At 43.2% G+C, this 15,282-nt stretch overlaps 1 protein-coding gene across 1 annotated transcript; it reads right to left on the reverse strand.

Moving 5' to 3' along the window:
• Window positions 1–1,612: 1,612 nt before the first annotated feature.
• Window positions 1,613–12,994, reverse strand: leo1 (LEO1 homolog, Paf1/RNA polymerase II complex component). Its single transcript, XM_071528787.1, has 14 exons — window positions 12,920–12,994; window positions 12,333–12,481; window positions 9,999–10,396; window positions 8,314–8,531; window positions 8,043–8,147; window positions 7,796–7,890; window positions 7,350–7,498; window positions 6,971–7,055; window positions 6,340–6,434; window positions 6,100–6,234; window positions 4,343–4,478; window positions 2,527–2,719; window positions 2,272–2,369; window positions 1,613–1,928 (listed from the first exon to the last, which is right to left on the reverse strand). The coding sequence occupies exons 1-14, from the start codon at window positions 12,975–12,977 to the stop codon at window positions 1,815–1,817; spliced, it is 2,028 nt and encodes a 675-aa protein (XP_071384888.1). The 5' UTR covers window positions 12,978–12,994; the 3' UTR covers window positions 1,613–1,814.
• Between the last annotated feature and the right edge of the window lie 2,288 nt (window positions 12,995–15,282).

The following is a 15,282-nucleotide window of genomic DNA, read 5'->3' on the forward strand; positions in this document are numbered from 1 at the left end:
GGACTGTCGTTCCCTACATTCCCCTCTGAGTCTGGTGGCTCAAACAGGATCAAGTCACAATTTCTCACCATCCCTTGCTTGCTTCATAACTATCACCACACCCCCAGAATGTTGCCACTCCTTACCTGGGGAGCCATAGTATGTGTGTGTGTGTGTGTGTGTGTGTGTGTGGACTATCCAGGGGCCCCAAGCTGAGGGAAAGCCCCTACAGCAACTGGACTAAAATGCCTTCTGTGGTCCTCAAGTGTATATTTATATTTCTACTTTTATTTCACACAGCTCTTGTTTTGAAATAGGGTTCGGTCAAAATCCACAAACACAATTTTCTCAAAAATACCATACAGCAACTGTTACGTTATCTGAGACAAACTGGAACAAGCAGGAATACAATTTGGCTAGTTTTTACTTGCGCAGACTAAAGCGAAATTGTCCTTCCCAGACAGATTTGGAACAGGGGATAACTGGTGAAAGTATGTTATGACAGTTTACGACTGATTAGTGCTATCAGGGTAATGTCGAAAACCCATAATTTCAATTAGGGATGCGTTTGATAATTGATCAGTAAATGAATGTGTGGAGGTGTGTTTGAGTTGTGGATGGAGTCATAGATGCTTCATTTCATTATGTAAAGGATTATATGTGATGAGGAGTTCAAATTTTTTTTTTTTATATGATTTTTTTTGGGCATTTTTTCTTTACTGGACGGTTCATAGTGGAGACAGGATGAGAGAGAGGGGGAAGACATGAGGCGACAAAGGTTCCTGGTTACAGTTGCATGGTATGTGCAAATTTAGTCACCAGGACACCCTGAGGTGTTCAACTAATTTAATGGAGTACACAGAGAGATGGAACCTCCATTTAATGGAAACCTCAGTCTAATATATGCATACAATGTCCCTTCTGGAAAAACTGGATTGTCAGTCTTTTTACAGCTGCACCTAGTGTAGCAAGAATCATAGATGCTTGGTGTGAGGACAAGAGCAAAGTGGAGGGGGGGGGGGGGGGGGCAGTCATCTTCTTTGCATATGGCCCATACTTCCTGGCTACTCCCCTGCTCCTTTTCTCACTCTACCAACCATCCCTCTCCTCTCGGCTGGCAGGAAGGTTTAGGAGGATCTACTGTCGCAATACTGCACAATGCTGTCCCCAACTCCCTTATCTCAATTTCCAAATCCCCTCATCGCTCGCCTTTCTTGTCAGGTGGGATTAGTTGAAAGCAGTAAAGCTTTCGGCTATTACCCTCCTCTCACTGTCCCTAGCCTGTCGGTCCACTCTCTAATACTTTCCTCAAGTGCGTTTGTTCTCCACCCCTGCAATGGACTTCAAAGCAAAACTGGCAGAACCGCACAAGCACTGGTCAATGACATGCTTTTGTTATGCGAGGTGGATGAGTGAAGGAACACAAAGGTGGAGATTGAGAAGGCAGGCCTTGCTTTTACACCATTTACCACACGCAGTCTCTCATCAACCCACGGCATCTATCCCATTAACCTTCCTTTGTTTGGAAACAGGATTAAACAGTATGTTTCATAATCTCAAAACAGTGTGATTCATGTATATGATTCATAACTTTGAAAAAAAAGAGAGGGGAGCCTTGGAACGCTTTGGTTACATAAGACAACTATTTATTTATTCCTCGCCTCTGCTGTACAGAACATAAACAAGCAAAAACACACACACAAACGCACACACACACACACACACACACACACGCGCGCACGGGTCTTTAGAAAATATATAAAACAAAATGTGGCCGTTTTACGCCATGTGGACTGAGCACTGATAATACAGTGGAATGGTAGAAAAAAAGTGAATTATTCGTCATCGTCTTCCTCCTCCTCTTCGTCGCTGATGACATATTTCTTGGCTTTCTTGGTGGCCATCTCCTCGTCGTCCTCGGCCTTCCTCTTGCCCGAGCCCTCACCTTCCTGCACAGGACAGAGACAAGAGAGAGGGAACGCTGTGATGACATGACTAACACAAATGACAGCCATGCTGACAGCAGCAGACATTCTGTACAGCTTTCCAGTGCTATTAGTTTATTTGTCGTGTTCCAGTTACATTTTTTGATGCATCATAAAAGCATGTTTCTCACTACCACCGGTCTCTGCGGGAACAGCCGGTACAGACTAAGTGTATGTTCTTTACAAGGACAAGTAGTTCCTGTCCGGTCCAATTCACATGAAGGAAACGTGAGCAGTTGGCTCCCCCCCCCCCCCAGTGTCCTGCATCACAGCGCCCCCCATCTGGCTAGCAGGGTACTGCACCTACCTCGTCGCTGTCCAGCTTCTTGGCCTTCATCAGCCTCTGGGCCTTATCGTCGTCTGAGCCTTCATCGCTGTCCGACGAGTAGATCCTCGCTCGCTCCTCTGGATTGGGTGGAGAGAGGGTGGGGGTGGGATCAGAGACAGCAAAAGAGGAGGATGTTAACTCGACCTGATCGACTTCCTAAAAGTCCTGCAAACTTGAGGCAGAAAGGAAGAGAGAAAATAAAAGTGGTGGTTATGTCAGTTGTTTTGTCCTCACCCCTCAGGCCTCCTCCTCCCTTATATTTGCTCTTGATGGCGGCGAGGCTGATGGCCTCCTCGCCCTCCTCCTCGTCGTCGTAGCGGTCGGGCTCCAGGTAGCTGCTGCTCAGGCCTCTCTGGTGCTGCTTCTCCCTCATTCTCCTCTGCTGCGACTCCCTGCGGATGGAGGCGCGCAGACGCTCCTCCTCTTTCTGCGATCGCACACGCCGGGAGAGACACCAATGGGAGACGGTTTGACCGTTGGCTTCAAGTTTTACATTGCATTTTGGTTTGATGATTTAAAATCTTAAACACTCTTGTCCCAGTGACTAACTGTGCAATTTCGTAAGTCCTAATATTCATCTCCAGTTAAACCTGTGATTGGAAGAACAATCCTGGTGAATTCTGTTGACATTTTAAGGGATATAACTTAAATCAGTCCTATCAAAAATGTATGTGGAGAAATAGGATGTAATGACTAATAATATCTGACCCCCAAAACACAAAATATCAGAAGCCAAAGCAATGTGTTTAGCTTTGAGTAGTATTCTTTCAATTACTTTTTGTTTTGGGAGTGATTTTGAGAGAAAAATGTTCAAATGTAGCACAGAGAAGATGCAGACACTCAAATTTTTCATTAAATTTTCATCCATTAGTTTCATTATGTAAAGGATTCAACATGAGGTGTTTTTATATATTATTTTGCGACAAAGTTTCCTGGTTGCAGTTGCATGGTATGCACCTTAGCAGACTTAGCCACCAGGACGCCCTGAGGTGTTCAACTAATTTAATGGAGTACACAAAGGGAAGGAATCTCCACTTAATGGATACTGTGACTTCAGAGTCTAATATTTGCATACACAATGTCCCTTCTGGAAAATCTGGATTGTCAGCCTTTTCAGAGCTGCACTTACTGCAGCAACTTTCTCTCTCAATATTTGCCATCCTCCTCCTGTCAATTCTGCCTGCCAACCAGCTGATGGTAGTTAGCCAAAACCCTTTGTGGGCATTCCTGGGCTGAATAAATGCTGCACTCCTCAAGAAAAAGCTGCTTTGCTAGTTGTAACCAAGATGTTCACTGAGAACAAAAACAAACAAAAAACAAATACATTGCTTGATCTGTTGCGCTTCAATGCCAGCACTAATGGAAACTGTCAATTATGATAGCAAACACAAGATGGTGAAAGACACAGTAAGGTGTGTCTGTATGACATATCATGTATGACACTGGTAACAACAAAGACTGACCTCTTTCTGCACAAACTATATGCTCCTACTCTTCCCTATAAAGTTACACATTATACATAAGATGATTATATTGATTATTATAATGCATGAACAGAGATTCATTGTCTATGTGCCATAGTAAAAAATATTTGGCTGTAAGAAAGATCCGGTATGTGAGGATCTTGCAGCGGTTGAAGACATACAGTATCATTAGTACCAAAGTTGTGTTGCTGGTTTCAACATCAAGGCAGCACAGTGTTACATGTCCTCACCAGGTAAAGTCACACTGCCTCAGGGGAGTGCAGAGTAGAGTGAAACTATGAACGATGCTATCAGCAATGCCTGTTGGGAGGTTGACAGTAGATATGCAACTAGCCCCCTAGACTTGTTGACACTATTTCCATGTCACTGACAACTACATAACCTCATTATGTAACCACGTCAGGTTATATCTTTATGTAACACAGTGTGATTCTTGTTAGCTACTGGCCTTATGCGACCTCTTCAGTCCCTGCGGTAACAAAAGCATGCATTCTCAGAAAGGGTTGAGAAAGAAACACAGCACAGCCAGGTGGACTGAGTGTGTGCACAGTGCCAGAGTGCGTTACCTTGATCATTTCATTGCGCTGGGACTCTGGATCCCGTCCAGCCATGGGAAGGATCCTGATCTTCTGCGTCTTGGAGCAGCGGTCAGCCAGAGACAGGGTCATCTTCCTGTGGGTGGCGCTGTCTGTGGAGTGGGGCCTGGAAAGACAGACAAAACACACCAATAAGGTCAGACTGAAATGGCCGTCACACTGACAAGCGGGTGCATACTTTCCCACTGTTTCTTCTGTTTTTGGAAACATAAATAGCATTTCCCCAAAACAGGTGAAGTGTAGTAACTGTATTTTTCAGAGGGAATATTTCACCACCTTGATCTGATTTTTAGGGGCATTTTGGTCCTTTTCAGGGGCAATTTTAATGAACTATAAAATAATACATTTGCATTGCATACCGGCAAATAAACCCTCAATTTGTACCAGTAAGATCTGTTTGATTTTAAAATCATAATATACCACATGTCCCACGCTTCTTTCCTACTGCTAGAAACTCGCAGCAGGCCTTACAGAGGAGGATGGTGCCGTTTTCCTCACTCTCTGTCCCCAACCAGTCCATCTTCCAGCCCTCCGTTGCTGAGTTTGTTTGTTTTTTGTTTTTTTTAAATGAAAGTGGTTGTTTTATTTTTTTGGTGACAGTGGTTTGAGTGGGTTTGCATTTTCTTGTACTGCTGGCTGCATGGTGCCAGCATTTTCCGCTGTCTCAGGCTGCGAGCTCGGTTGTTTTCTGATTAAAAAAAACAACAAAAACGCTTCATTTTTCTAACCCACGATGACGCAAAGGAAAGAATCCCTTGGTCACCGGCTCCCACAAATCACCTTCACTGGTCCACATGGGACAGTAATTGCATTCATGCATGAGTATTTGAGAACAATGGAAAAAAATGTGAACAGGGCTAAAATGCTTAAAAAAAAAGTACTCCTAATTATTTTTTAACAAGCATTTTATGAGTCAGCATTTTAGCCCACACTAATTTCTGTCCCTGTCCTGAAACCATTAGAAGCCACACATGCTGCTACATTAGATGCTGAGTATGGGTCAAAATCGGCAGACAATGTTGAGCGCTTTGACAGGGGTTTCTTCTATGTGCCTCTTGTTTTCATAAACTCCAGTCTAATTGCTACCTTCAGTCTGATTGCCACATTGAACAACAGTAACAATAAAATTCTGCCTGAACTCAACTGGTCAACCTGCTGGGAGGTGTTTTGTTTCAATATTTAACGAGGTTGCCTAAAGCTCCTCTTTCCAACCCACTGTCCTAATCATTCGTGCCCTGAACAAGCTCAGCCCTGATTCCAAATCAAAACCACACTCTTATTATAATACTCAATCAGAACAAGTGGCAATGTCCTGTCTGAGGGCCGGGAGGGCTGTTGTGCAGTAAAGCAGCTTTGGCCGATGTCCTACTAGTCCCATGTGGTCTCAGAAGACAGAACATCCAGGTGGACTTGGTGAGGGGGGTAAGAGGCTTACACAGGTCTGGCTGGGAGAAACCTGGGCAGCTTGCACATGGTGATTCAGGGACTTACAGCATACAGTACATTTCTGAATGGAGCTTAGATGAAGGGTGCTATTGTTATTGTTTGGAATTAGAGGCAGCCTGGGGCTTATTTAGTGCTTGTCTGGTTGCTGAGGAGCCAGACAGCACTGGTGGTCTAGACAGATGACAAGGGTCCCCGGCAAGTTACATATTGACTTGAAAGTGTGTATGTGTGTCCGAGAGACAGCCTGTCCCCAATATCAGAAAGGTATGCAACTGACTTACCTGAATGTGAGCTTGGTTTTGAACACAGCCTGTCCCTGCAGTCCAGTACCCTGCCGGATGAACAGGTGGTTGTGGTCTCCCTGGAGAGGAGCTTTGTAAACATCAAACACCTCATTCCCCAAGTGGAGGGACATGCTGTAGCAAGACAACAAATACGAAAACTCAGAAAGTATAGACCGCTTCTTTTCAATTTGTTTAGAGTGTAAGAGCCTCAACATGCAGCTTGGAAATACTACAAACCTGCCGTCAGACCATTTGACGATGCGTGCGTTGCTCTCCCGCGTTTCATTCCCCTCCTCATCTCGCTTCACTTTCCACCGAATGGTGTTCTCCACCTGTGGGACAGAGAGAGTATAAGCTCTAGTCGATCTTTCTTGCTCACAAAAACAGTTGCATGTCTGTTATTTTCTTTTTTGGTTTTCAAATTTATTTACAGTCTTCCAAAAGAGGATCTGGTAAAAAATCTGATTCAAATATTGAACTTCTGCCGCCAAACTCTGATGTACAATAAGATTCTCTAAGTGCTAATCATCAGGATGAATGAGAAACCTTTATTGTGTGGCAGACTTACATGTATTTCACTTCTTAAAAATAGAAAAGGAATTTAGATCCACAGAAAGGCAGCATATTTTCTCAACATAACTTACAGTTGTTTGTAAAAAAAAAACTAAAACCAAAGTTTATGTTATTTCCTAGGCTCCATGTCATTTTAAAAGCTTTGAAAAAAACATAAACAATGCTCTTCTGATAATGCTTTCATTTTAATTCAATTTCGCTCCACACACACACACACACACACACCACACACACACCACACACACACCACACACACACACACACACACACACACTAGGTGGACTACACTACATACCTTAAGTTTGAGCCTAGTCCGTCCTTCTTCATCCAGCATTTCTTCATCCTCAAATTCATCCTCGTAGTACTGAGGATCAAAGGGTCTGTAAAATAAAATTCAATAAAAAACAAAATAAAGATTTTTTAAAAAGTTATACAAGGGCTTTTAGGATCAGCAAGACCCAACAGCTGATTGTATAGTTGGCTGACCAACACAATGAAGGGATCCTAGCCAAACCAAAGTCAGTAGTGTGTATTGGAAGTGTCTGACAGAACACCTTTTCTCATCCCTACCTCATTTTGGCCATTTTTTAATCTTCTCTCTCTAATACATTTAGAGAGGAAACACAAGCTCATAAAGTATGTTTTTACGATTTATCCACAACGGTGATACTAACCTGGGCTCCACAGACAGGAAGTTGGGCAGCTTGACAAAGTAAAGGTCAGATCCCAGGTCAGTGCTGACTTTGGGAATCTCCACTTCGATGCGGGTCTCCGGGACGGGTTCCTCCTCTGCATGCTCCCCCTCCATCCCGTCCTCTGCGTCCTGGACACACACACACACACACAGAGGGAGGGAGGGAGAGAGGGAGGGAGAGAGAACAGTTCAAACAACCCTGCATGATTCAATGATCCATGATAATAGGGATCAGCAGAGAGGATTAGAGAGAAGCTCTGAGAAAAAGAGATTTAGGAACTCTTAAAAGAACAGACTCTGCATGGCTGAATTAAAGCAGCTGGATGATCAGTGAAAGAGAGAGAGAGAGAGAGAGAGAGAGAGCGAGAGAGAGACAAAAGGGCAGACAGACAGATATATACTGTAGATGCACAGTGAGATAGATACCAGGGGCTGTCCTGGAGTCGGAGGCTTCTCTGCATCACTATCCGAGGAAATGTCGTCAGCTTCTCCAAACAGGTCATCTGCTGCTGGCTTCTTGGCTGTGGGGAAAGATGGGAGAGAGAGACGGCTTTAAACTATACTGTGAAATAAAAAAAAAATCCTAACTCAAGATACTATGATGAACCTGCAAGGGTAGGTTTGCAGTAAAAAGATGGGTTTTTTTGTTTTTTTTGCTCAAATGGTTTCATACTTTTCTTTGATCCGACATCGCTGTCTGAATCTGAATCAGAGGTGATCTTCATTTTGGGTTTCTGTCTGATGAAATCATCTTCACTGTCACTGCCCTTTGCAGACTCTGAAAAAACAACCACACATGACACAAAACCGCATCATTACCACACATGTTAATACAGCAGGTTAACCTAGCATGGTACACGACATAAACACATCTAATGCTTGAATATCAACACAGCAGACAAGCTCTTTCAGAATCGGTTCATCTACAACATGTCCTCTGTTACCTGACTTCCTGTTCCTGGGCCCCTCATCATCAGAGTTCTCTCTTTCTTCATCAGAATGATGATGATGATGACGTTTCTCCTCCTCATCCTCCGACTGGTCACTCTTGGCGCCTCCTTCCCACTTTTCATCATCTGATTGGTTCTCCCTGCCAGAAACTTCTCCATCAGAGTGAGGAGTGCCTGGTCCTGACTGGGGAGTCCCAGGATCACTGTGCACACTGGTTTAAAACAAACAATTACAATAAATATACAAAGAAATAATAGTCAGACATTACATAACAGAAAGCAACATGTTAATTCTGTGAACATGAACAAGTCTAACTCAAGCGTAAGCGAAGGTAAGAATGACAATGAATGATGGGCTGACTGTATTGACATTGGCACGGAGCCAAGGGCGACCTGACTGGAGCAGCTCCAGAAAAGTGTCTGTTGATGATGTCACAGATTGAGATGTTAGTTTGTCTTCTGTCTTTGAAAGAGAACTGTTCATGGTCGCAAATATTGATCAAACTGTCCAAACAAATAACAAGTAAATGCTGTTAGGACAGCTGTTACCCTTATGTTAAGCCAACAGAAGAGTGAATGCGTCATTATGCTCTTTCGAATGGAATGTGAATTTGTAAATCTGTAAACTGCAAGCATCTGTATATCTCTAAATCTGTCAATAGCCATCATCGGAAGAAAGTAGAAACTCTTAATTACCATGATGAAGATGCACTACATGTAAAATATTGTTAAAGCTATATTGACAATAAAATTACAATAAACTGGATATATTATACATTATCTGTCTGTGTATACCTGCCTAAAACAGGCTTTTCAGTGATGTTCAGGACGTTTTTGAGCATGTACCATTTGCTGTGGGCGTGGCCAGCAGTATGAGCGGTTGTGGCTATCAAGTGCAGGGAAGTCATAACAACAACAACAATGTTGGAAAGCACAACAAAAGAAAAAGAAAGAACAGCAAAGCCAAACATGCTGCAGACAAGTCCTGTTAAACACGGGCGAACATTAGCATTATGTCGCCACCATGAAGACATAATGTTCAGCCTCCACGGTACATGGTATGCAGGACATTATGTCGTCATGGATGGTGGCGCCTGGGCTGTCTGTGTGTGTGTGTAGACACATTCTTGTGAACACAATAACTAAAGAACAATGTATGATATAACCTTTGTATATACACATCACAGGTTCCCCCTATGAAGTATACGACCTGGTTAAATTTGGAGCACCTTTGGAACAGCTAATTAATTACCTCATTAGTATAACTGGTTATGATTATTATATCACAGTGATTATGGTGCAACATTAGGCAGCTCAAATGCCTCTTGTTTTTATTGCAGATTGATTGCGTTCACTGTCTGCTTCTTTGATGCCTGTGGTGGCTTTATGGATATCGGTTACCCCGGGCTGGACGTCATTTCAAGGAAGTCAGCCCATCAAGATGAGTGCTAGGATGTGAACATGACTAACTGAGGGGAGGTGGGGTGGGACGAACAATACACTTTGCACTTTACACTTTGAATTTAGTGTAGCTTTATTATCCTTAATTACCTTTTATTCATATCCTTTAGACCTTTTTACGCTTTCACCAGCCTAAACCTCTATTTTTTGCTGCTGCAACAATGCAATTTCCTATCTGGGATCAATAAAGAAGCACCATCCTGTGTGTGCTGTCCCACCTTCTGTCTGAACGGGCACTGCCCCTCTCGGAGTGAGGGCTCCCAGCCCCAGACATTGCGCTGCCAGTGGGGCTTCCAGGGGGGCTTCCAGCGGGGCTTCCCGCAGGGCTTCCAGCTGGACTTCCAACTGGACTTCCAACTGGACTTCCAACTGGACTTCCAACTGGACTTCCAGCGGGGCTCCCGGGATCCGACCGGTGGCCCCCATCATCCTCATCTTCCTCTTCGTCCCGATGGCCACGTTCTGAGCCGCTGTGCTGCTCAGCATCTGAATGATCGTTGTCCTCTGGCTCTGAGCGCATGCTGGCATCCGACTGGTTCCCAGAGTGTTCAGACTGGTTGTCGCTGCCACTGTGTTGACTGTGTCGCTCATCTTCGCTGTCGTCTCCAAACAGCTCCTGGTAGGTAGAAGGCCAGTGGAGTTAGCAGATTTTAAGGACCCCCCAGCACCTGCCTCTATGTTTAGTTTACATTTCCCCCAATGCATGTAGGCTATGTAATTAGATTTTTTAACTATTTTTCATTGTTTTAAAATACACACTTTACAACATCAAACCTGTCTTTAAATGAACTGCTGTCCCAACTAGCAAAAACAGCATAAATAAGAAGACCTGGGTGTGACAATAAAGTTTGTAAGCCAACAGGTTTTAGAGGGATTATTTCCTGGCGGAAACTTCCATTTCTTCCTGCAGGTGTCAGGTGATTGACAGTAAGCAGAGCTTAACATAATGCAGCTGATATGAAAACCTTCCACTCGGGCAAACTTGGGCACAATGAAATAACAATGTAACAGAGGAACTTTCATTTATTCATTTATCTTTATCTGCTTATTCCTATTCAGGGTCACGGGGCGCTGAAGTAGGGCTGGGCAATATATCGATATTATATCGATATCGTGATATGAGACTAGATATTGTCTATTTTGGATATCGTAATATCGTGATATGGCATAAGTGTTGTCTTTTCCTGGTTTTAAAGGCTGCATGACAGTAAGGTGATGTAATTTTCTGAACTTACCAGACTGTTCTAGCTGTTCTATTATTTGCCTTTACCCACTTAGTCATTATATCCACATTACTGATGATTATTAGCACCAATTGTCATCCCTACAATATTGTCGCAATATTGATATTGAGGTATTTGGTCAAAAATATTGTGATATTTGATTTTGTCCATATCGGCCAGCCCTACTTACAACTGAACATTTAGCCCACTTCGTAGACAATACCGAGATATATATTGTGTATCGCTATTCAGCCTAAAAATACCGAGATATGATTTTTGGTCCATATCGCCCAGCCCTACGCTGAAGCATATCCCAGCATGCATTGGGCCAAAGGCAAGGAAACACCCTGGACTTCTTGCTGTGACACAACAGTGCTAACCACTAAGCCAGAGAAACTTTGACAAAATTAAGCCTTAATGTCTACTGTTATGGATTATCTTGCTTTGACAATTTTCAAGTCTGTCTTGTTTTTCAGACTGCACAACAATGAATGGCAGCGAATGGCTGCTTCTGAAGGCAGGAAAAGAGCCCTGATATCTCTAACTAGCCTATGCTGACTGTGTGACCGTGTAACCTAGCAGTCTTTACATAACTGACCTGGGTAAAAATGCTGTAGCAGAGCTGGGATACAAGCGTTCATTATCCACTTTCTAATTGTTATGATCATCTTTACACTGTGGGAGAGGGGTCCACAGGAACCACTGTATCTCATGAAACAAAAAAGTATCTTGTGCAACAATAAACTTTATCTTGGGATTTATCTTATCCTGTGATTATTGTGTGATGTTGTTTTAAAATTAGACCATTTATAGATCCAGTAGATTCAAGATGTTTGCATTAATATTTCTAGTTTTGCTAGTTAAACTGCTTGAATTGGAAACCAAGTCTCTATTGAGCTACCTTTGATTTTTGGCAGTTCTTCTTCACCTCAAGCAGTCAGCAATCGACTGTTTGCCACAGTTGTCTGTTGACAGCCCAACTTCCATGTGCACCTTACGCACAGGTGATGGAGGCTTGCAAGATCGTTACCATGGTTGCCATGGCATTTACTCAGGCATTTCTCCTGCTTTACACAGAACAAATACCAGGTCAGGTCTGGCTAGGGTTAAATCAACCCTGGCTCTGATCCACCAATAACCCAGTATAAATACTCTGTGTAGAGACAGCTCTAGAAGATTGTCAAGAAACATTAAACACGCTGTTATTATCCTTTCATAACATCTCCGATAGTAGAAGTGGGATATGATGACCAGTGATGCTTGGTAGACGCCAGGCTAGCGGGCAGAGCAATGTTTTCCTGGACCATCAGTCGAACTGGAAGTACACACCTTATTTATGCTGGGCTTTCCTGCCTCATGGCCTTCCTCATCATCATCGTCACCTCGGTCCCTCTCACTATCGCTGCCGCTGCCGGAGGCATTACTGGCGGATCGGGGTCTGTCGTGGTCCGAGTCCGAACCGGAGCCAGAGCCAGACTCTGAAAATAATGATTAGGATGATGGATGATCATGATGATTAGATGCTAACGGTACTCTTCCTCAGTTTTCTTAATAGTAGCTAGCTAAACATCGTGGTTGCTTAGCTACACATGAATGGTAAGAGACCGTAGGTGGTTAGCGCATTAATATTCATATTTACTTTTACAACGACTTCTAACGTGTCTCAGCCAATCTATTTTCTAAATGCGCACAATATCTAGCTAAAATAGCACCAGGGCAAACTCGCTTGCAGCGCACACAAAACAAAACACTAATGTTAACGTTAACGTTACTCCTATTTCATGCATGTAAGAAACAACAGTTTACACTTCTTGGCCGTCATTCGGTCAAAGCTAATTTCTACTGTAATACAGGGACAGCTTTCTATTCTCATTAAACCCTTCAAATAAGACTTTTAGCTGCCGAGAGATCAATACCTCGCTGTTCATTGTCGCTATCCCCGTCACTCCCGAACAGCTCGTCCATGTCCGCCATTTCTTCCAAATGCAATGGAAACCTGACCTACAGGAAGTGATAGCAGGGTCTCTAAGGTTTTGTTTCCGAGTTAAATCAAGTCTGGTGTAGTGAGCTTTATTAGCCACAGGGAGGCGACACAAGTCAACATAACATGAGTGGCGGTATGCCCAAGTTATACTTCAGAAAACTCTAATTCCCAGGGTTTTGGGCATCACCACACAAACTGTGTGTTTATTAGGAATCTAGTCCAACTGCTCCTAACTGACAGAATAAAACCCGACGATAGATAATATTTAATGTTTGACAAGACTTCTTATACCTACTTATGGAAAAGAACAGAACTAATCCTATACAGTTTTTAGAGAAATAGGCTACAAACATCACAGCAAAACTATGAGCCGCTACAGGAATATTATAGTGATACCTTAAAGGAGATTAAAAAAAATAATAACATCAAGTGTGGTAAGGCCACTATTGAGTACCACAGACACACTACATGTCTCAGTGGGAATATTATAGGAATATTGTAGTGATTTTTCATCAGTCCTTTGCTGCACATTACAGCAAAACGCACAAAAAGTTTCTATTCAAGCATTCAGATAACAGCGTGTGCATATTTTCCATTTAATTTCTATGGGTCACAGTTCAGTGCTGCAGGGAGCCCTCTGAGCACTGCTATAAATGCTCAGCGGTTGGTGTTTAGCTTGGCAGCGGCTGACACAGTCCTCATGGCCGGTATCCTCTGTCCTACAGCCGAGGCATGTCATTGAGAAACCAGTGGGCTGCTCTTTGGCATCCTGTCACACTACAGTTCCACCCCCATATAAAACAACACAAAAACCCATTGAGCGGGCTGGCACAGGCAAGAAAACCATGTTATATCTGACAGGTCTGTACTGCAATAGTTATGTAAAAAAAAAAAAAAAAAAAAGCCTTACACCCTAGATATGTGGTGGTTCTAACTTAAGGGGCAGATGGTTATCTTTAAAGGTTAGAGGCTGTAAGAAAGTCCTGACTGATGGGACAGAGGATAAAGGATGCTGGATGCCAAAGTGCCCAGTTGCCCTGCAGTTGACCCTCTCTTCAGCCATTATGTGTTGATGCACGGACAGGGAGCAATGTACATGTGTGGAGGAATGAAAAAATTAACAATTACATTTCATTTATTTGAAATGGTAATGAAGTTATGAACCAAAATGCAAGGTAAGGGAAAGGCGGCTCTACGCTCAACAAATTCCAAACCTTTTAGCTGTTAGTCTGGTTACTGTGACCCAACTCATTCAGCACCTACTTACTGTCCTTAAGGTTTCTGTATTGCATGCAAGGTATCGAGGTATCTTATTGCAGTGCATATATTGTGTGAACTGAGAGGGGACATGAAACTCTATCTCCACTATTGTGTAACACGGGGTAGTAGAAGAAAGGTGACTGATCTTTGCAATCTGGGGGTAAGGTAATGTCTTAAATTTATTCTGTGTGTGTGTGTGTGTGTGAAAGAGAGAGAGAGAGAGAGAGAGAGAGAGAGAGAGAGAGAGAGAGAGAGAGAGAGAGAGAGAGAGAGAGAGAGAAAGAGCAAGCTTATGGTTTTAGAGAATGCTTAACCAGACTGTAATGCCCACTATACTACAAGCGCACTGCATTGCCATTAAGGTTCTTCCTTCCACTAATCAAAAGGAGATCAGTTACACCGCACTGCAGGCACAGATGGCTCACTCTCAGGAGGGAGAGGAAATGCCAAGCTCTCTCTCTCTCTCTCTCTCTCTGAAAATTGTTGTTCATCACCAATCAGTCAACACTATACTGTGTGTCTGTAGATGTGCCAGTCAGCACCTACTATCTCAGCTTACATTACCCATCTGAAGCAATCATAAATCAAAAATAAATTACTCAGTCATAAAATGGTAGTGATTGGCTAATAATTTATACTTTACCCAGGACTCAGAGTACTCTGGTTTTATTCTACCAGGTAGTTAATTGCAGTTAATGGCATTCACCTTGCATCCCAGGTGTGAGCCACTCCCTGATTAGATAGCTACAGTGGAAAACAGACGGGCTGTGGTTTTCCCCGGACCGTGATTGAAAACCACTGCTTTAGACACTGATAAGTTACCAACCAGATCAAGACAAGCAGCTCTAACCTGCCACCACTATCACACACCGAAACTCTACCCTAGCTGTCATCTGATTGGTCATTCGAAAAGAAGGGGCGGGCCATCTTACACCATTGGTTTAGGCCCAATAGTCTCTCTCTTTATTGGTTTAATCGGTCGTCAGTCAGCGAATGCGCTGCTTCTCTCTTCCTGTGTTACCGCCCTTGGGGTGA

This window comes from Centroberyx affinis, unplaced genomic scaffold (assembly GCF_046629955.1).
Source record: "Centroberyx affinis isolate AG114_WGS23_722 - 3 ecotype Tasmania unplaced genomic scaffold, CSIRO-AGI_Caff_v1 ptg000122l_1, whole genome shotgun sequence".
NCBI lineage: Eukaryota > Metazoa > Chordata > Actinopteri > Beryciformes > Berycidae > Centroberyx > Centroberyx affinis.